Source organism: Microtus ochrogaster, chromosome 4 (assembly GCF_000317375.1).
Source record: "Microtus ochrogaster isolate Prairie Vole_2 chromosome 4, MicOch1.0, whole genome shotgun sequence".
Lineage (NCBI taxonomy): Eukaryota > Metazoa > Chordata > Mammalia > Rodentia > Cricetidae > Microtus > Microtus ochrogaster.
In genome coordinates this window covers 38,519-60,940 of record NC_022011.1, presented here as the reverse complement: position 1 = coordinate 60,940, position 22,422 = coordinate 38,519, and the positions used below count along the sequence as shown (strand labels likewise).

The 22,422-nt window shown below is 48.2% G+C and overlaps 1 protein-coding gene across 1 annotated transcript in view; it reads right to left on the bottom strand.

Moving 5' to 3' along the window:
• The window catches only part of Tom1 (target of myb1 membrane trafficking protein), a 32,319-nt gene that overhangs the window by 1,847 nt on the left and 8,050 nt on the right, over positions 1-22,422 (bottom strand). The window contains exons 2-13 of the mRNA XM_005345366.2: positions 20,296-20,380; positions 17,509-17,587; positions 16,110-16,259; positions 15,715-15,849; positions 15,479-15,625; positions 13,158-13,274; positions 10,274-10,407; positions 9,297-9,330; positions 8,678-8,771; positions 6,906-7,026; positions 4,391-4,466; positions 1,105-1,164 (exon numbers count right to left, since the gene is read on the bottom strand). Coding sequence (XP_005345423.1) covers positions 1,105-1,164; positions 4,391-4,466; positions 6,906-7,026; positions 8,678-8,771; positions 9,297-9,330; positions 10,274-10,407; positions 13,158-13,274; positions 15,479-15,625; positions 15,715-15,849; positions 16,110-16,259; positions 17,509-17,587; positions 20,296-20,380 — 1,232 coding nt within the window. The remainder of the gene's footprint in view (positions 1-1,104; positions 1,165-4,390; positions 4,467-6,905; positions 7,027-8,677; positions 8,772-9,296; positions 9,331-10,273; positions 10,408-13,157; positions 13,275-15,478; positions 15,626-15,714; positions 15,850-16,109; positions 16,260-17,508; positions 17,588-20,295; positions 20,381-22,422) is intronic.

Below are 22,422 nucleotides of genomic sequence, written 5' to 3'. Positions count from 1 at the left end.
CTACAAGAGCTAGTTCCAGGACAGGCTCCAAAACCACAGAGAAACCCTGTCTCGAAAAACAAAACAAAACAAAAAAACAAAAAAAAAAAACAAAAAAAAATTAAATCTTTTTGTATTAAGAAACAGGAAAAATGGCTATGTGTAGTGGCACATGCCTTCAAACCCAGCACTTGGGAGGTGGAGGCAGGAGGATCTCTGAGAGTTCAAGGCCAGCCTGGTCTACAGAGCTAGTTCCAGGATAGCCAGTACTACTATTTAGAGAAACCCTGTATCAAAACAAAAATAAACGAAGGGAAGAAGATAGAAAGAAGAACCTGCAGCCAAGGGTAAGCTGACAGAAACTGGAAGCTAAACATAGATAGTCAAGCCCTGGTGTGGTACCCTGCAGTACATTCCTTTCCTCCAGGATCCAGAGACAGGGACTGTCTAGCTCTGTGGATGGAGGGTCAGCCCCCACTGGGGCTGCTTGAGCTAAAGCTGTGCCCATGTCTGCTGGAGGTGAGCTACAGCCCATTAACCACCTGAACATGCGGGGCATGGGGAGCAATGAGGCTTCTGTTCAGTGAGCAGGGCCTGAGTCTTGCCTAGTTCATGGTCTGATTTGGTTAGAATTAAAGTCTTGCTGCTTATGGGCAGCGGCCCTTGGAAGGGAAGTGCCCAAGCTGTCACTGGATCTTTAGTGTTCACAGAAGTGGGGGTGGAAGCTGGGGAAACACCCTGATGCCAGCTCAGGACTTGTACCTTCTGGTCCCTTTATAAAGTGGTAGCCAGGAGCTGGGTCCCTTGTAGTTATCAGCCTTTTTGATATGAAATGTGGTGAGAATGATGCCTCCCTGAGTGGATTTAGGTCTCTAGGGGCTACTGTAGGTACACAGCTTAGTATCCCTCTTGGTCTATAACCAATGCCATCTCCTGAATGATGGTGGAGACACACAACGACACACTGAGGTGTGATATGGGACAGGGAGACTGTTGCCTGGGAGAGGATGGTGGTTAACCAGATGAAGATATTAATACTTATCTCTCTTTACTAGTCATTCACCAGGCCCCTCTATAAGACAAATGGATCTTTGCTTGGTAGGCAAGAGGGGAACCCCAACTTACCACATCTGTGGACAGCCACTGTTCAATGTCCTCCATGATGCGGGCCTGGGTGGCGGGGATCTGGAAGGAAGGTAGTAGTAAGGCAAGTAGGAGCAGTAGTCTGGGTGCTGAGAAGGAAGCTGAATAGTCCTTGGAATTCACTTCCCCACCCGGATCTGAGTTTCCTCTATGTCCTGCTGGGGCATATATCCTAGAATTATCTGTTCCAGCTACTTAGGACCACTCTGCAGTGGTGCCAGGCTGTGGGTGAAGGAGTACAGATGCAGAAGAGTAAGGAGGGACTGTGCTCCCAGCAGCTGGAGTAGGCAAGGGGCAAATAGGAGAGAATGCATGTCTGGTCCCAACAATGGGAAGTGTGGGGAGGTATTCCAACTGGAGACGGTTTTATGCCATGATTCAGGACAAAGACAACCCTGATCACAAGTGTTCAGAGCACGGCCAGGGAGGCTCAGTCTCCTGGCACCTTGGCAGAGTTAGTTAATGGAAGAAGCAGAAACAGTAGGATCCAAGAGGAAGGAGGCACTGAGTGCTTCAGAAAGGCCAGGCTGGTGGTCTCAGGGTAGCTTTCTAGATGGGCACATTTGACTCTGGGCCCAACACATGATGGCTCCTAAAGAGAACAGGGGCTGGGGTCTTTCCACTGTTAACAGTTTCCACAGTGCCTTATCTGGTTGGAGGTCATGAGCACAGACATGGTCTGCTATGGCCCCTGGAGTGACTCCTGGCATCTTACACAATGTTCTGGTTCTTGTCTTCCTGACAAAATGACCACCATTCAGAGTGCTGTCAGGAGGAGGTAAGGCAGGCAGAGAGCCCATACAGAGAAAGGCTGGAAGCTCCAAGTTCCCATTTGGCTGCTTTTGCACAGAGGAGAGTTAGAGTTTCTGATCAAACCAGTTTAGGGCCAAGCTTATCACCTAGTGCAGGGAAGAGGCGGGGGCAACTTTCCAGCAGCAGGTGCTCTTGGCAGGCCAGGCCTGCCCAGCTAAGTGTTGCCCCTTGACTGTGAGAGGAAGGAGTGGTTAAATCGGAGCCTTAGCCCTCCTCTCTTGGGGCTGCCTAGGGTCATGCTCCCTAGTATCAATTCTGTGGCCTGACAATTCATGTAGGTTCTTTATACGATCACCTCTCAACCCAGAGAAAAAGCCTCACCGTGGTGGTGGGCAGTAGCGTTAAGTTCAGGGCTAGTGGCGGGCTGGTAGCCACTTCCATCTAGATGTTCATGTGTACATATGTGACTGTGTGCAGGTGTGTGCATACACAGGTATGGCAGCAGAAGGACAAGGGATAAAGGAAGCTACATGGTGTGTCTCACTAATGGGAGAACCATGATGGTAGGAACTCAGAACTTTCAGACTGGGTTAATGTGAAGAAGAACAAATAAAAAAACAATAACTCCTCGCCATTCCCACTGAATCCCAAAGGGTGGCGTGCACATTCTAAACTGAAGAACAGCGCCTGTCAGCCAGATTAGTGACTGGCCAAGGGCTTCTGAGGGCCACCCAAGTTTCAGAAAAATTGCTTTTCCCACCGCTTTCATAGTGACCAATAGCAAACAGGAAGACTTCTAGGCCCCAGAACAGGTGAGTGGTGGAAGGACTCTGGTCCATTATTCACTGACCTCCCTGTCCACTCTACACAGACCAGTGTAGGCCTAGGCCACTGCTGCATCTCATGAAGAGAAGGAAGAGAATCTGGCCCTTCGTGCAACAATGTACGCCACACAAGTTGTGAGTTCTGCTGAGTCTTGGACAAAGGCACTGCCTACCAGCTACAGTTTGGACTTCAGTCTTGAATCACATCCAGGCAGTCAGTGAATTATGTGGCCTTGACTGACTGCCTGGGAGTGCGTGCTGGCTTGGTCTTCAAAACAGACAGCTGCCCAAGTAAAGGGGAGAGGGCGCAAATGAATGTCATGCTTGTCAGTGAGTGGGGCTGTGCATCTATTTCCTACTGTGGGCTACAGCAAGGTGCTGTGGGAGTCTGGAAACACAACACTGGTCATGCCTGTGATGGCTGTTTGTCCCGGAAGATGCCCCCATTTCTGGGTGGCAGCAGGAGTGGACTATGTGCTGATTCCTATGAGGGGAACGTGAGGGCTTAATATAGGGCCAAGCGTTAGAGCATAGGCTCAAGAGGTGATGGCTCAAACGCATGGATAGGCACCGAGGCCCAGTGCAGATGTGCTCTGCTCTACCCAGCTGTAGCCCTTAGACTCCATGAAGCCTGCCTGCCTCACTGTTCTGGGCCCCAAGCAAGGAGCTAGGAGGCACAGGAGTGCAGATGGAGAGTTCCTGGGAATCACTAGGTCCTGCTCCATCTGAGCAGGACCTCCTAATGGAGCTTCTGGTTTCCTTCTGTAGTTGAGTGAGGTCCCTCCTGTGCCCCAGGCTTTCAAATGACTCTTTTATCTCACCTAGGACAATGTCCATAGTCCTACCCATCCCTTAGACCTCTTCTTCCACTTCTCAGGCCCACTTGGCCTCAGAGTCCACCTGCCACACTCCTCCTCTGTGACCTCCTGGCCCTCCCCTACCTCCTAAGTGGGGTGTGCTGTTTCTTGCTACCCCACCCTCCCAGTGACTTGGCTCACTATAGATTATACTTGGAAATCTTGTCACTGGGAAGGGTGGTCACAGAATTCTCAGTCTGGGCATGTAGCTTCCACTCAACACACAGCCAAGAAATTAACTGGACTTAAAAGAGTACCTGGGAGCCGGGGCAGTGGTAGTGCACACCTTTAATCTCAGCACTTGGGAGGCAGAGGCAGGTGGACCACTGCGAGTTCCAAGACAGGCTCCAAAGTTACAAAGAAATCCTGTCTCAAACAAATAAACAAACAAAAAATGAGTGCCTGGGAATTGCGCCTCTTGTTCTAGGGACTCCATTTTATTCCCCTCTGCCCATGCTCCTGTTAGTGACAGGATGGTGTTTTCTCACAGGCTGCTCTGAACAACTACTGCTGCTAAAAGTTCCAGAAAAGAACATGAAACAGGGCTAGTGGGTTAATTGCCTGATGACCCAAGTTGGTAGGGATGAAGTAGGATGTGAACTAGGACCACACTGGACACTAGTTCCTGAGGCAGAATTGTGTCTGCATCCTTGATGGGTGAGTGCCTCCTTGGCTCTTAACTGGGGAAAACAAAACAAAACAAAACAAAACAAAAAAAACAACTGAGAGCCAAAAGGGAAAGGGCTGTGCCAATCCATTGCTGAGCTCATAGTAGGCCCATAGTCCCTTCCTTTTGAAAGGCGATGGGTAGAACAGAACTTTTTTTGTACTTACTGCTCCAGTGTTTTGCTGCCGGGCATCCAGGGCTCCAGCCAGGCCATCTGTGGTTTGGGGGGCTTCATATTTGACCCTGAAATACAGAGCAGCATGGTATCAGATGCTACCTGACCACACTGGGCCTGACAGGCAATGTGTGGGACTAGGAGAGTCAGACTTGGGCTGGCCTGGGCAGGAGTGCCTCAGGTCATAGGATGGCCTGACCTGAGGCTCCTCTTCAAGCGTGGGAAGAAGGGGCTCCATTTTCTGCTATTGGGGATTATGCTCAGATATGTGCCCCATAATGATGTGCATCCACCAAGCATGAGAATCTAGGGATGGCATGGGACCAAAGATCAGGAACAAAAGCACACATGGCTATGACCACACTGGGCCAAGTTGAGGGACTAGGAAATAGATTCTGACCCAATGTCCATGGAGAATTTTTTCTTTTCTTTTTTCTTTTTTGTTTTTTTTGAGACAGGGTTTCTCTATAGCTTTGGGGTCTTTGGAGCCTGTCCTAGAACTACCTCCGTATACCAGGCTGACTTTTGAGTTCATAGAGATCTGTCTGTCTCTGCCTCCTGAGTGCTGGAATTAAAGGTGTGTGGGACCACCGCCTGGTGAGAATTTTCATAGGTTCATTTTTGAGCAGTTCCCACTTGAATTTCATCAACTTGGTTCTGTTTAAGGGTATATTTGAATGGAGGAGTCCCTTCTACTGTCAAAATGAGTGTGACTATCTGACATTGGCTCCCTATCTCTCTGATGAATGTTTTACAGCTCTTCTACATGTCCCCAAAGGGAGGTCAGCCAGGCAGGCAGGTGGAAGGCTAGGGCTGGGAGGGATGGGGTTGGCACCTGGCTGCTAGAACATGAGGACAGGGAACGAGTGTGTGGTGTGGTGTGTCTGAAGTACAGCCTCAGGGAAGTAAGAGGTCACCCTGGAGTGGGAGAAAGGTTAGGACAGCAAGGAAACTATTAGGAGAAAAGGTCATCCAAGTGACCACATGGGAGGATCTATTACAGCGAGAGGGTGGGCTAGCCAGTCAAGAGAACAAAGAGAACCTCATAGCTAGGGCCCAGTTCTGTGTCTGTGGGTACATTCTGTAGGGTGGGGACCAAGCATAGTGAGGGGTACAGGGAAAACAAAGGCCTAAGAGGGTACAGAATGGCTATGCTAGTCAATGGGAGGTGCAGAGATGCAAATCTGCTAGGAAATGCTTCCCCTGCCCCTGTTGCCCCTATTGCCAACATGAGGTCCTCTAAGTATTTGCTCCCTTTCTCATGTGTGTGCCCAGTGAAGGGCCAGAGCTCAGCTCTCTCACCTTGCCTCCAAGCCTTTGCACATGCTGTTTCTAGAACCTAAACCCCTGTCTGGCCTTGAGTCCTCTGAGAGCTACCTGCCCCATCAGTCAAGCACTGCATCACACAATGGTCATGCACACTACTACATAAAGACTGCTGCCCCAAAGGGCTGGCTGCATGTGTGCCTTCCCTGTGGAGGGATGATGGTAACATTGCATTCCAGCCATGCTGACAAACCAATTCAGCAGCAGGCACTCTCCAGTGTGCCCAGTCGTTTTGTACGCTGGAGTCTACGTGGACAGGCCACACTCTTGAGTGCATGTCCCACTAGACGCATTAGCTTTCATTTGCATAGTCTACGTGGACAGGCCACACTCCTGAGTGCATGTCCCACTAGACGCATTAGCTTTCATTTGCATAGCAGTCTCAGCAGCACCCTTAACTCCATGGCGATAGTAAGCTGCTAGTCCCAGAGCCTCTGGGCTCGGCATAGTATGGACCTGCTGGCTGCAGACTATCAGGTTATATCTGGATCTTTAGTATACACAGGGATTCCTCTCTGGCCAATTTCAAAGTTCCTAATGACAGAATAGTCACTAAGGAGTCATATGGGAACAGCTAGGAGGCTTCTAGAACTTTCCTTGGTTGTAAGACCCATAGCTGCCCACAGCTCAGTCAAGGTCATAAGCAAAGGGATAAGAAAATAGTAGCAAACCTATTTCCTTCAACAAGCCACATGTGGAGAAAGAACGAGATCAGCCAAAGCAGGGAGTGGCCTTTGGAGACCTACTCCATTATATAGGCTCTGACTGACGACATGGCTCCTATGGATAGCCATAGGAAAAGACATACCTTCTCTGGGGATGAGGGTGACTATGGGACAATCGTCAAGACCTGGAAGTCCCTAAGGCTTTGTTAGGGGCCTTCTTTGCCCATGGGGGTTTGGGACTGGCTACACATTACATAACACAGTGAGCCAGCCAGACACTGTGGCTCATGGTCAGCTCTGGTTCTGGTTCTGGTCAGATGCTGACATTCCTTCCCTGCACATCCCTTCCTGTCTGTGGACCACAGTGCTCTCCAGGCCAAGCTGGACTGAATTTAGGGACTGTGTGTCTTTCCTTATGTCTGCCTACTTCCAATCCAGGTTCAGAGATCCTGAACGATGCTCTCGCCAATGGAGAGCCCCCATCTTCAGGAGAGCAGGACGGAACAGAAAACTTACCCTTTCCTTTGGTCAGCCAGCGAGCTACCCCGAGTCAGAGCAAACATGTCAAAGTCATCTTCCAGGCGACCCGAGGTCTCCAGAGATTGCAGGCCAGCTCTCACACTGCTGGAGCCAAGGTCTGCAGGGACAGAAAGGCTGGGTAAGATATCCACCTGCTCTTCCCATGTCCCATCAGGGTCTAGGGCTGTCTGCTGGAAGAGCATCAGGGCTTAGGTGGTGGGAATTGGACTTCCTTTCTGTTGAGTATACTCATCTCTAACGTGGTCACACAATCACCTTCTCCTGGCTGTGGTAAGGATTAGAGAACAGGAAAAACACCTGCTAGAGCAGCAGTTCTCAACCTGTGGGTCACAATGCCTTGGGAAGTTGAACAACACTTTCACAGGGGTTGCATATCAAATATTTACATTACAATTCATACCAGTAGTAAAATTACAGTTATAAAGTAGCAATGAAATAATTGTATGGCTGGGGATCACCACTGCACTAGTGGAAGAGGCTGGCAGCAGGACAGTGATAAGATCTCACTTTTTCCAAGTATAATGCCAGTTATTCAAAGTGGGAGCTGAATGGATTCTTAGGGCTGGGCATGGAGCAGGCAGTCAACAACATTACACCCAATCTCAAGCAGACCTGGTGGTGCAGGCCTATAATCCCAGGTCTAGGGGAGACTGAGGTTAGCCTGGGTTACAAAGCATGTTCTAGGACAGCTCGGGGAACTTTGTGAGGTTGGGATACAGTCCATACAGTTCAGTGGTAGAGCATTTGCTTGGCATACTTGAGGCTTTAGGCTTAATCCTTAGCAATGCACTGTATAAAATAAAACACCAAACAGGGAAAAAAACCCCAAATAACAACAAAAAGATCAGGATGGTAACTGACCACATTTATCACGAGTATAGTCAGGTGCACTCACCTGTCATTTCAGCATTTACAGAACTAAGGCAGGAGGATGGAGAAAGTTTAAGGCAACCTAGATGGGTTACTAAGCATTTTTAACAACAAAATAGATTAAGCCAGTGGTGGTGCTGCTCACCTTTAATTCCAGCACTTGGAAGGGAGAGGCAGGTGGATCTCTGTGAGTTCGAGACCAGTCTGGTTTACAGAGTGAGTTCTAGGACAGTTAAAGCTACATAAAGAAATCTGTCTTGAAAAACAAAGAAACAAACAAACAGATCCAAAACCATGAAAATCAAATAAAACTTAAAACTATCCACTCTTCTCAAAACAAAACACCAAAAAGAAAACAATAAATGAGCTGGGAGCATAGCTCAGAGGCAGAATACTTGTCTAGCATGTGCAAGGTCCTGGGTTCTACCTCCAAGTACCACCAAAACACAGAGTGCCTTCTGGCTCAGCCCTGCTGGAAGCTTGTTTCTGGCAGTGTCTTGTTCTACCCTCTCAACCTTGAAAAAGGGCCCACTCGTGCTTTAAGTAGGAAGTGATTACTGAAGCTGAGCAGCAGACTTTCCCAGTGCCCTCAGGTTGTTCAAGTGGGGGTGGGGTGGGGAAGCTATCAGTGCAGATGTATGGTCAGAGCACAGTGGGATTTCTTAGACCCAAGGGGCTTCGGAGCCTTGGTACTACCAAGGCATTCTCACAAATTTTGTCTCAAGTGTTCAACCCTGCAGTAAGATTTGGATTGGGATCTAAGCAAAGTGAGACCTGGACCAATGCATTGCTGTTGGGAGTACAGAAAGGCACCCCCAGAACTTTGAGGCTACATATGCACTGTAACATACCCTTGGCGGAGCCCCCAACATACTTACTCATTCCTGCCAGTTGGGATGAGAGGTTGTTGGTGGCTGTGGGGTCAGGACCCATGTCAATCAGGTCAGCGGCTGACTCAGTTTCACTGGAGGTCTGAGAGAAGGGAGATGATCCTTTCTGGATGCAGTAATCTGTCTCCAGGCCCCAGCTTCTCTGAATGGGAGTTGGGGTGCTTCTCCCCTTCCACTTGGGCTCCAGTTTGGCTGTACCCCTGGGAGGCTGGGAAGGCCTGAGGTACCAGCTACTTGTGGCAAAGCTTTATTTCCGTTAAAGGGGCAGTGGTATAAGAAGTCAGAAGAGGGCTGGAGAGGTGGCTCAGAGTTTAAGAGCACTGACTACTCTTCCAGAGGTCCTGAGTTCAACTCCCAGCAACCACATGGTGGCTCACAGCCATCTGTAATGAGATCTGGCGCCCTCTTCTGGCCTGCAGGCATATATGCAGACAGAAAACTGTATACATAATAAATAAATCTTAACAAAAAAAGAAGTCAGAAGAAACTTCCCTATGAGTCTAAAATGTACCAGTACCCTGTGCAGAGCTTCAGGGAGAGGGTGAGAACTCCCTTCTCACTTCCTATCAATACAGCACAACCTAATCCCAGAAGAGATGCCTCTTACCTTGGCTGTCTGTCCTGTTCGGAACCGTTCAAACCTACAAGACAGAAAAGACCCCTGTTAAAAATGTCAAACTGACACAGTCCCCAGAGGACCCCTATGAGGGTTTGAAACCACAGGTCACTGGCAGGGTGATGAGACAGATACACTGGTCCTCCCTAATAGATTCAGTGTATACTTGTGGTTCCCACATCATCACTAGCTGAGCCCCTCTTTCACTTGCTCAAGGGCTGGGAGTTATATTTTCAGTTAGAGATCCACCCTGTAATTGTCAGCAAGAAATAAGTTGACAAAAATACAGAGAAAAGAAAGGGACACTATCAAGAAGAGAAGTGTGCTGTTTTGTCAACTGACTCAGCTACCTGCTCTACACTAGGGATGATCTAACCCTGATCATCGAGGGACTGAGGAGGTGGATGGAGAAGATCCCGTGCATCCTACTGGAGTTGTGGCTTGGTGTAAAGGACATCACTTCTGAATTCATCTTCTGGTCTGGTATAATGTCTCTGGGTACCTGCCTGCCAGCTAAGGTAATGACTTAGTTGAGAAACTAAGTAGCAGTGGTTGTCACTGGAACAAACTGATGAATTAGAGGTCTGATGATAGGGTATCAGCGGTCTACCACACAATGTACCTCAAGATGGCAAGGAGGAGGTCTTGCATTCTACTGGGCTAGTAAACAAGGAAAGCTGGCCCATTGTTGCTCTCAGAGGCCCAGCCTCTCTCAACTGATTGCACATCACACAGCAAGTGGGGAAAGATAGAAAAGAGGCACACAGAGTAGGATGTGGATAGATAATAAACCCTGTTCCCAGGCCAGCAGAGTGCTTTGCCACCTTCTTTCATGACTCCTCACTACCCAAGCATCTCAGTGACGGGCAGGGAGCTAGAGGCAAGTGTCCCTGCTGGTGTCTGAAGAAGGCACAGGGAAAATGACTGTGGAGAAGCCAAGGCCAGGGCCCAGGGTGGGATGGGACTACCGTTCATGACGCAGAAACACATTGTTGAGGTTGTCATTGACCATGAGCAGTTCCTCGGTCAGTTGCTCATTAGAGATGCGTGGAATGAGCTCCAGGACCCGTTGCTGCATGGCACGGCAAGTGCGGTTGAGTTCCTGCGTGGAGAAGTGGGACATTCAGGCCACATGGCAGGACAAGGCTATCCTTCATGGATAGTACTTCATCTGGGCCTGTTGTGGAGGAAGGGTCTTCAAGGTACCACAAAACAGGTTTTGGGGCTCTACAAACCTGTCTTCAAGATCAGTTCTCAGGGTGCTCAATTGCAATCACATTATTTAACTGGGAGATGGGGTCTTACTATATGTTGCCTAGGCTGATCTGGAGCTCTTGGCTTCAAGTGATCCACAGCTTCTGGAGTAGCTAGGACTGTTAGGTTTCACGCTAACATTTAAAGTACAGGAACTCGCCATGTTAGAGATTCTGCTGGCTTAAAGGGGCTGCATGCAGACTGAAGAGTCAAGTTTCTGATACTACATTTGCTTCCTTAAAAACCCTCAGACTCCTGGAGCAGCTAGTCTGGCACATGTGGTGAAGCAGCACAAGACAGACATTGTCTCAGATAGAGTGGAGGGGAGGACCGACTCCCTAACACTGGTCTCTGACTTCTATATGCATGCCGTGGTGTTCGCATTCCTCACTCTTACACACATCATACACACAGATGCTCACAAAAGGGAAAAACAAAGGATGATGATGATGATGATGATGATGATGATGATGGCCATGACGGGTCTGAAAATGGGGGTTGGTGATGGGAACAAGTTGTAACTTCTTTGACTGTTCCCCCCACATGTTCTGATTTTGAGTTTTTGACTCATTATTCTCATTAACTGGCTTTTTTTCTTTTAATAAACCTGTTTTGGGATAATTTTTTCAGATTTATTGAAGAGCTGCAATGATGGCTCAGAGTTCCCATATGCCTTTACTCAGTTTGACATTTATCCAGATTAAGACATTAACACTGGTATTAACTAAACCACATGGTCATGTTTTTACCACCTTTTCTGCTATCTTTTTTTCTGTTTCTGGATCCTGCACTGCATTTAGTTATCATGGTACTGATTGGTTTTTAATCACAGTTAAACTTGTTTTGGAAAAATAAAAATATTAAGAGGCTGGGTGTGATGCTATGCACCTGTAACACTGGTAGTCAGTGGCTGAGGCAGGGGGGTAGAATGCTCAAGACTAGCTTTGGTTGCATAATGAGACCTTGATTCAAAGATAAAAAAAAATAAAACCTCTTTTGGTCTATAGGCAACTGGTAAGACTGGCCACTTCTTACCCAGTACCTGTCACCTGGTTATAGACCATGGTCACATGCCAGCACACTTTCTCTTGTGGGGATCAAAGATGAGGCTCTGCACTAATCTTTGGCTTCCTGTGGGCCTTATTCCCCACCCACTCCTAGTTCAGGCCTAGGGTTTCTTTATCTGCTCAGGTGACTTTCAACATCCCTGGGCTCCCTTTCTGTGCCTCCCATGATGAAGTATACTTGAGGATTAGTTTGTTTCCTATTGGGCCCCTCTGGATAGCAGAAGAACACAGCTTGAAGATATGCTTCAAGATATGAATCCCAGCCGGGCGATGGTGGCGCACGCCTTTAATCCCAGCACTCGGGAGGCAGAGGCAGGCGGATCTCTGTGAGTTCGAGACCAGCCTGGTCTACAGAGCTAGTTCCAGGATAGGCTCCAAAGCCACAGAGAAACCCTGTCTCGAAAAACCAAAAAAAAAAAAAAAAAAAAAAAGATATGAATCCCAGCTTTGCTACCTATCAGCCATATGCCCTAGACATGTTACAAGACCTCTCTTTGCCTTGGTTTCCTGATTTGGAGAAAGGGTGTGGTTAGGGCTATGAGTGACTATATATCAAGTACCTACATAGAGTTTGACACATGCAGAGTGCCCATCATGTGGGCACTGACTCTGGATCACCCTGTCAGTTGGTTACAGTCTTCTGAGTATCCCAGACTGCACATATCTACGTGAACTTGGCTTGGGACAAATAAAACTAACAACAACCCTTAGTCAACTCCCTTTCTTCATCTAGTTCTCACGCTCCAGAGTCTACTCAGCTAAGATACTCCTATTTTACCCTGCCCCTTCCCCCACCAAGTATGAGGATCTCTGAGCAGTCACAGGGGCATAAAGACCTTGTCCTAAACTGCTCTCTGAGGGCTGGTGGGAGAGCAATGCATGAACAGCCCACTGAGAATTCTGCACACAAAACATCCTGCCCTCCATGCATTTTAGAGATTCCTAAGCTTTGGCACTTTCCAACTTTCTTATCTCCTCCCTGAATGTCCTCCACAGGAAGGCTGCCTAGCTCCTTTCACTCCAGTACCGCAACCCATATGAGGATAGGATCAAGTGAATGTCATTGACAGGAGCAAAATTCAGCATTTCCCACCTGCCTCAGCTCCCCAAGACCAGATATTCACTCTCAAAGCCCATGTTGCTCGGTTCTTCTTGCTTGCTCCCCCAAATACTGTGAAAGGCAGAAATCAGCCCTTCCAGATTTTCCCAGTGCTGCTCATGCTATCAGTACTGGGTGTAGGACTAGCTGGTTCACATGTACTATCTCATTTAATTCCCATGCCCCACTTGTAGCAAAGCAGTCACATAGATGGAGAAAATGAGGGGCTAGTTTGTTCAAACCAGAAAGCAGCAGAATAAGATCTGATTTCCCATCTGATGAAAATCCAAGGCTCCTCTTTGTAATATTTTCTATTGCCTCAGAGTTCCCAGCAAAACCAAAAGAGTGCCATGTGGGCAGGGAAGAAACAGGTATGCATGTACACAGGGTTACCTGGGTGGGGCTGAACCTGGAGGCAGGCTCTTTGCTCACCTGCAGTAGTTCCAGGTCTGCAGGCTCTATCTGGGTGGGTACCAGCTCTGTCAGCATCTCCGACATCACCCGTACATTTCCACTCACCATCTCCAGCTCACTGCGCAGCTTCCCAATCTGAAATGGACCAGAGTGAGGGGAGAGAAGGCAGAATCTAGAGCCCATGCTGTCCCCACAGACATATGGCCCAAGAACTGCCCCACCAACACTTTCTCTGCACAGCTTCTCTCCTGACTTCTGGGTATGGTCTGTACTCAAGAGTCCCACCACATAGCCCCCTCATAGAGGTGCTACCAACCGCTGCCATCTCTAAACCAGGAGTCAGGTGCAGTGAAGAGGCTGAAAGAACTATGACAATCAGAGAGGAATAAGCCAGTGAGTGTGGTTGGAAGAGCACCAGCATCTCTTTGGGCAAAGATGGCAACTAATGAGGCCCTAGAGAGTGACAGTTCTCAAGGGCATAGGAAGGTTGTAGGCCCCTTATGTCTGAGAGGACAAAGTGCTGTTCTGTCTATGTCTTTCCTTCTCTTAAGAGAATTGGGAGTTTGTCTTGTCTCGGTTCATTTTTGGGCCCAGGCTCATTCAAAATTAAGTCCCAGGATTGCTACCCACTCAAACATGAAACTCAGATCCAGTACTTGTACATGTGATCAAAGGTCTGGAGACATATAACAATAAAGTTGGTCAGTGTCCTCAAACAGATTAGGTTGTGAGGATCACTGTGCAGTGTCTTTTGTGAACTCCAAGAGACTTCCTATTAATATGCTCATGGGCACTGTGTCTACTTTGAATGCTGTGAATCATACAAAGGCTCCCCCAAATGTATCTGGATCAAGACTCACCTTATAATGGGATGGCTCATGAGTCTAATGGTTGGCAGACTACATTTTGGGAAATACTGGTATATTCCAAATTGTATGGCTGAATGAGAGTGAATTTCATGATTATGACAGCAGCTACCATTTACTGACTGGTTAATGAGCGCCAAGCACTGAACAATACCATCATGTAGGCTCAGACACCTTTAAGGAGCTTGGGGATGAAGAAACAAGCATGTAGAGACAAGTACCATATCCACTGAAGCTGACCAACAGCACACCCACAGTGTCAGGCAGAGTGACTCGTTTAATAACTCTCTTGGTGTAAGTGGACAAGCTGCTCATCACCAACTTGCCACATCCAAACCCAAAGGGACCTAACCACAAAGGAGCTAGGAGTTACATCACCACACTGCAACATCTTAACATGCCCCAAGAGGCAATGAAATCAAACAAAAATACTCAGTTTTGTTTAACAAGAACTTTCTAGCACTAAAGTAATCAAGCAGTAATCAATACATAGGCATTAGAAAAACCAATTAAAACTAGAAGCAAGGTAGACAATTGCTTTGAATAGCAGGGTAATTTTACAGTTTTGTAGGCTTTAATTACTTGCTTAGCATGCCAGCCATCTCTAGTCGTGTTTGCTGTGGTGCATGGTTTCATAATTTGCTATAAGATAGCATAGAAATTTCTCTTTGTGGAGCTGAGACTGTGCACTGCACAGAAGTGGTCAAGAGACCGTTCTTTGGAATGAAGCTTATCTACATCATGTTTGTGAACCTTTACCTCCATCACACTAAGCAGCTAAGTGAAGTATGCTTCACTGATGATGGTCGAAGGTCTGTGAAGACCTCCAGTCCAGCCCCGAATCTCATCTCAAGTGTCTGATGATCTAGATTACAGTCACCTGGTCTGGGGCAGGTAACCCTCTATAGGCTAGGAAAATTTCCCCAGAAGCTAGGCCTCCAAGCTTTTTCATGAGGCATGTGGGAGGCCTCACTGCAGTACATATGCACTTTCTCATTCTCTCCCTCTCTCCACCCCACCCTCTTTTTCTGAGATAAGGTTTTGCTATGAAGCTCTGAACTCACAAAGAGCCACCTACCTCTACCTCCCGAGTGCTGGGATTGAAGGTATGCCACCAATCCCAGCAAGCATATAGATCCTTTAAGGTTGTCCTCAACTAGAATCTTAATTCCAATGAAATTCTATGTGAGGCTATTACCACAAAAATAAAGTGGAGTGGCCCAAGTGGAAGAGACTGCCTGCCTGCTGGCCATTTCCGCTCCTTGGTGCTGCACAGGAGGCTCCATGGAAGGAGGAATTTGGAGGTACTGACTGCACGCCAGTACAGATAAACTGGAACTGGTATCTCAAAGGATTCTGAGTGAACATTATCCTGAACATGGCAAGAATAGTATACATCTGTGGGCTGCTGGGAGGACAAAGAAATCTCCAGTGCTGAGGACCTTATGGTTCTGTCAGAGCTTGTCTGTTTACCTGTTCAGGAGTTGGTGTGATGGGTGAGTCACCGGGGAGGACAGCTGGAGTGGGCAGAGGGGTGGCATGTTGGCTTAGGTCTCCTCGCTGACTGGTGTCAGAGACCACAGAGTTCTGTGCAGATGGTGTCTCTGAGTTGAACACAGTCTAGGGGGCAAAATAAAGGGTAAGTGAGGCCTCCTGGAAAGGCACTATCGGCCCCTCAAGACAGCTCCTGCCTCACTCAAAGTTCTTACCCTCTGCGGTGTGTGGATGGGTGACAGCATGTCCAGGTCAGTCATGGGGAACTCCAGACCTTTCCTTCGCAGGTCCTCATAGACAGCAACGACACCTGTCAAATCAGGCGAGCTGCGGAACGCGTCAGCCCAGGACTGAGAGGGGACAAGGACATGGCCGGTAACCACTGCTCACCTTCTTTTTGGTGAGACTGCCCCACCCTGGCACCTAGACAGAGGACAAAAGTGCTTCCCCTTCTTCCTTCTGCCTAGTCTTCTAACCCCACGCACCAGACTCAGTAGACAGTGATAAGAAGACAGTGATAAACAGTCACTTAGCTGACAGAGGAAGATCAGCCTCGGCACTCCCTGACCTCTTGAGGTTATTAAGCTACCCACCCTGTCAAAGGGCTCACCTGGATGAGGTTCAACACCTTGTCATGAACAATAGTTGGTGGATTGTTCTTTGGCAGGATGGTCCTCACCAGTACACTCTCCACAAAGTCCTGGCTAGCCACCAGTACATGGAAGCGGTGCCCACAGTTCTTAACACATGTTTCCAAGACCTGTAGGTCAAGGTGCCCAAGAGAGAGTCCTATCAGAATAGGTGAAATGGCTGCCGCTCCAGTGAGGCTCCTCTTCTATCCCAGAGGGAAGCCAAGCAGAGGAAAGGAGGGTTCCAGAGGGCATCTCCTAGGACATGGGGATGGGAGCATTGCTAGATTCGGGGGCTTGCCGCCTAGGAGACTGGGACATGCATAATGATCTGACAGACAGAACTCCCTTCCAAGTAGGCCAGGGACTACTATAACATAACCCTACTTCCTAGCTCATACGGTCTTGATCAGTAGTTCTCAACTTCCTAATGCTACAATGCTTTCATACAGTTCCTCACATGTGGTCACCTCCAACCATAAAAATTATTTTCGTGCAGGGCGGTGGTGGCGCACGCCTTTAATCCCAGCACTCGGGAGGCAGAGGCAGGCAGATCTTTGTGAGTTTGAGGCCAGCCTGGTCTACAAAAGCTAGTTCCAGGACAGGCTCCGAAGCTACAGAGAAACCCTGTCTCGAAAAACCAAAAAAAAAAAAATTATTTTCGTTGCTACTCTATAACCGTAATTTTGCTATTTTATGAATCATAACGTAAATATATGATGCAGAGGATATCTGACATGTGATTCCTGTGAAAGGGTCATTAGACCCCCCAAAGGTGTCATGACCCATAGGTTGAGAAGTTTCAGAGGTCCTCCAGTAGGAATCAGAGACAACTTGAGTTTTCCCTATTAGTAGGAGACACTATGACTCAAGGACCAAGCACTGGCTTTCTCTTCCTATACCTAGCCAGAGTTGCTTGTGCTTTGCAGGGTAGTAGGACCATCTGGATCTAAGTACCACCATGGTAGAGGCTAGGACAGGGTGTTCTCCTGCCCACTCTTCAGCCAGGCTGTCCTAAAGACAGGATGGATGTCTGGTGCTTGGCCCATGTTGGCCTGGCTCAGTGCTGTGGCCAATGCTGTTCTTAGATATTGGCATTTGTTTTATGTTCATTTTTCAGGGTGCAGTTTTAGAGGGTTTTGGTTCCGGTGTGTCTACCTGCCACGTTAAGGCTAGGAGCTCCTTCTCAGCTCTCTTGCTTTGGCATCCACCTCTACTGTGGATGGGAAAGCAATTTCTCCATGGTGTTTCCTTTCTAGTCCTCAGACGAGAAAACCACGCATGGATAGGAGCCCCACTAGACCTAAGTAAGAAGAAGCAGCTTTCAGACCATGATCCAGCCATGGGAGCGATTATGGAGGGACAGACAGACAGACTCACCGTGAGGGCCAGCATGACCTCATGGAAATTCTTATTCCCCACGATTCGCTTCTTTACTGCTCGGAAGGCATCTTTGGGGCTGGCAAAAAAAAAAAAAAAAAAAAAAAGAATGGTGGGCATAGGTCATAGGTCTAGAACCGTCTTCCCCAACACAGGAGGCTAAGCATCCACATTGAGGAGACTCTGCAAAGCTAGAGCAGGTAGGATCTTCCCTCCTTCCTCTGCATGATCTGTGTGCCCTGGTTCTGATCACACCAGGATACTGTTGCCCCACTGTGGCCTTCTCAAGAAAGCTTGATCCCAACACCATGTAGACCCTGAGCCTGCTGTCATAGACTCATGTTGGGCAAGGTGTGAGGGCCTGTCAAAACTACAGACTCCTAGGCCTCAGCTGAGAGGATCAGAACTCGGGAAGTGGGGAAGTCCCAGAGTCTGTCCGGAAGGGTGACAACAGTCTGTACTCAAAACCTCAGATAGCTCCCTGCTTTTCCCTGGCCAGTTCCAGAGGTACCTCGAAGAGTACCTCAAGTACTTCAAGAGTCCTTGGTGTCAGACTCTTTGGTGTCTGCTATATTGTTTGGATCCTGAGTATCCCCCAAAAGCCCATGCGTTTGAAAAATGTTTTCATGCTCACAGTGGCACTGTTGAGACACTACAGAAATTTTGAGGTGGGGTCTAGGCTGGGGGAATAGCTCACTGACAGTGCTTGTCAAGCATGGAAGACCTTGGGTTCCACCCCAAGCGTGGTAAATAAATGGGGGGGGGGGTGGTGTGGCCCTAGAATCTGCTGGTGGTCTTTGTGCCATCAGAAATGTGACTTCTAAGGGCACTGTGGAACCCTGGTCCCTGTCACTTTTCTTTGGTTCCTTGGCCATGAGGTGTGTGGTTGCAGCTCATTACACATTCTTCATGGTGCGTAACATCAAGACTGTGAGGCAAAATAAAAACTTCTCTTCAATAGCCAGGTGGTGGTAGTGCACGCCTTTAATCCCAGCACTCGGGAGGCAGAGGCAGGCGGATCTCTGTGAGTTTGAGACCAGCCTGGTCTACAAGAGCTAGTTCCAGGACAGGCTCCAAAACCACAGAGAAACCCTGTTTTGAAAAACCACAAAAAAAAAAAAAAAAAAAAACAACTTCTGCTTCAGCTCCAAAGTGAATTTGAGGCTAGTGAGAACCTGTCTCAAAAACAAACAATCAAAAAGCAAACCAAAACAAAACAAAACTGAGATAAAATTTTTTCTTTACAAGCAATTATCTCAAGGAGATTGCTATAGTTATAAAAAGGTGACTGATATAGTTGCTGACTTGTGGACCACGTTAGTATTTGTAAGGTACTTATTCCTACTTATGGAGTGGCATGGAGAAAAGGGGGCAGCACTGGCAGTGGGCCATGTATGCACAATAACACAGATAAAATATATGGCAATGGTATGATTTCAATGAAGACATAAAAGTTTAGATAAGATTAGTGAGGCCAAGAGTCATGCCTGTCATTGCCTACTGCTGGATCCTCAATGCCCTGTGCTCAGATGAACAGTGGCATAGCCAATGAACTCTGAATACAGTGCTTTCCAAGTTTACCATGGAGATGGGAACACTACCTGCTAGGCCTTTTCAGAGGCTCAGTAAGCATCTCTGCCTTCTGTCTTCTTTCCTGGTGGTCCTGACACCTGCCCACTTGCATCCCACCCTCACTATGGTCTAGATGCAGATGTGGGAGTAAGCCACACAGCACAACTGAGGTCTCCCTGTACTTCCCACTGTACTCCCTGTCTCCTGACTGGGAGAATGTTCTAATTTACCAGAGCAGAGGCTCATCCTGCTGTACTCCCTGTCTGCTATGGCTACCCACACTCCATATTCACCCTACTTTCTACTCCACTCAAGGACTAGAGCTTTGGCAGTTTGAGGAAAAAGTCCTGGAGAGGTAATGTGATTGTCTATGGTCCCATCACACAGCTGGCTTGCATTAGGTAGAGGAAGACAGGACTCTAACACCTTACCCACAACACACCAAGTGCTCTGCTGGGCTCAGCATTCTGAGTAAATGCCAGGGCCCCAAGCTTGGTGGCCTGTAGACACCCACTTTGACCTATAGCTCTGCTCTGCTTCACTGACTGCCCTCTCCATGCCCCGGAGGCCCTGCTGCTTTCTAACCTTAGAAAGAAAAAGTGAGGAGATCTAGCTGTCCTAGGCCTCCAGTTCTCAGCATGCAGAAAGGTACCAGGAATCTCCCTGGCTTTGTCCCAGGGAGGTGATGCACCAAGGCTGGGGCTCCAGATCTGTGTGACATCTGGGCACAAGTTCAGAGATACTGTGTGTGTCACAGGACCTAGGGGGCCAGCTGGCCATACATTGTGCCTTCATCCCCCCCCCCCCCCCCGAGACAGGGTATCTCTGGGTAGCCTGGTTGTCCTGGGACTTGTTCTGTATACCAGGCTGGCCTTGAACTCAGAGGTTTGTCTGCCTCTGCCTCCTGAGTGCTGGGATTAAAATTGTGGGTCACCACCGCTTGACTTACATTGTGTCTTTGAATTTAACATTTCTGAGCTTTTCATCCACCTGGTGAAGGCACTGGACTAGATCATGGTCAAAGTTGTTTAAAATGCCATGCTGTTGTCTAGGCTGGGGCAGGACACTGCATAGCAGGATTAGACTTCGTGACCACAACAGTGGGGGGCTAGGTAGGTCACAGATATGAATTGGTGCTAGTATGTGTGTACAGTGTTACAGTTAGCTGTCACAGCCTGTACCACCCCCCACACCCCTCCTTCCCAGGGCCCTTACCCTTCCTCGGTCTCGTTGATGATGTCACAGATCTCCATGTTGAGGGCCCAGTCCTCGCTCTGTAGGGAGCCATCTGTAGCTTTCTCTGTGAAGAAACTATGAGTCACAAATGTATGGGGGGGTCCTAAATAGGCAGACTCAAATAGTGGAGAAGGGAATAGATAGGACAGAAGATAGTGAGTGCTTGCTTTCTGGGCACCCAGGTTTATACACTGTCCCACTTGTCACTGGATTGTACCAGTTATGTGAGGCCAGAAGTGTCCTTGCTTGTTCATGGGTACTGAAATTGGGGTAATGAAATTGTGGCTCAGAGAGTCATAAGTACATAAAGGGGGCTGAGAACTGAGACAGGCCTGGCCTCAGAGGGCTTGTTTGTAATAGGGCAGCAGAGACCATGCATTGCTTTATTAGTGTAGGCAATACACAACTCTTCACTTCATATTATGCTTTGAATTGAAAGTAGTCACATGGTTTAAAACATAAAAAGTTACAAAGAGGGGGCTGGAGAGATGGCTCTGAGAGCCTCCCAAGTGCTGGCTGTGCACCACCACTGCACGGCATAACTTGGCTGGGTGGTGGCACATGCCTTTAATCCCAGCACTTGGAAGGCAGAGTCAGTTGGATTTGTGTTAGTTCAAGGCTAGCCTGGTCTACAGAGCAAGTTCCAGGATGGCGGACTGTTACACAGAGAAACTCTATCTTGAAAAACCAAAACTAACAACAACAAAACAAAAAAACAAACCAAAACAAACCCCACTAACCTGGTTACTAGCTCCTAGAGCACAGTAACTGACTCCTTCACCTCCAGCTGCTGGGAGGTGACCTTCCAGGGCTGCTGGGCAATGGCTCTTGTCTTCCAGTTCCTGCAGGTCTCTGCTGTCATTAAGGGCTTGCTAATGCTTAGGAATAGCAGTCCTGTGGTCAGCAGTTTGTCCTGATGCAGGTATGTTCTGTCTAGAGGGTCCTTTGTCTCTTATCTGGCACAAAGGGAACACTCCTCCCTTTATAGTGACTTGATCTGGGCAGTGGCCTGGACCTGCTGGCCATAAACAAATTCACCTATGGGCCACAATGAGCAAGTTCATGTCTACATGTATCAGATCAGGTTGAACCTGCCCGCTTCATGGCAGTGTGGCTTCTCAAGTCAGTTGTCTCATGTCAGGTGATAGCAGTGATGATCACCTGGGTCTGATTGCAACTTGGGCCAAAGGAAAGTAATGAACCACAGCCAAAGGTCATGCACTTGACTGTACCCCAGGCAGTTGCTAGGTGCCTGCCTGCCATCTGTTCATTGTCAGTGCTGATCTACAATCCCTGGCAGGACAGCTGCCCTCGTGGTACCACAGGGGTCCTGCTCTTCTGTCTCTTGGAACTATTCTGTAGGTGCTCAGTAGAGCTACAGACAGAATTACAGCTATGGACCATTGCTTTCCTGTTGCTACACCAGTGGTCTTCTCACCTGCACAGGTCAGAAGCTGCCAAATCTCTCATGACAGGCTACCTCTGGACCAGGTGCCATCAGCTGCCCAGGCCTGGTCTGTCGCCCCCACGTCCTTTTCCTCTAATGCAATTCTAAGCAGCACACTTTTCTGTTGAAAAGTTATCTGTAGCTTTACTACAAGGGTCATAATCCAAACTCTTCAGAGAGTTAGGGAAGCAGTCAATATCGAATCCTACCTTCAGAACCCTTTCTCTTTCACATTCTTGGGTCCTACCTGAAGGCTATCCTTCATACAGTCAGACAGTCAGTACACACATACATGAAACATAGGACTGAGAATGTCCTGCACACAGTGACACTCACTACCCTGAGAATAGGCTAGAACAACTGGGGGAACAGAGAGGTCTGTAACTTGTCCACAGCTGCATGATTTGGTAAGCTGCAAAACAGAGATTCACACTCCAAAAGGTCTCCTCCTCAAATCCACTCACTCTTTTTTGTTTAGAGAAAGAATCTTGTTTTAGTATTTTATTGACACTCCTGGAACTCCTTCTGTAGCCAAGGCTGGCCTGGAGCTTTCTCTGTAGAGAGGAATGGCTTAGGACTTACTGTGTAGAGAGGATTGGTTTGGGACTTACTGTGTAGACAGAACTGGCTTGGGACTTACTGTGTAGACCAAAGCTGGC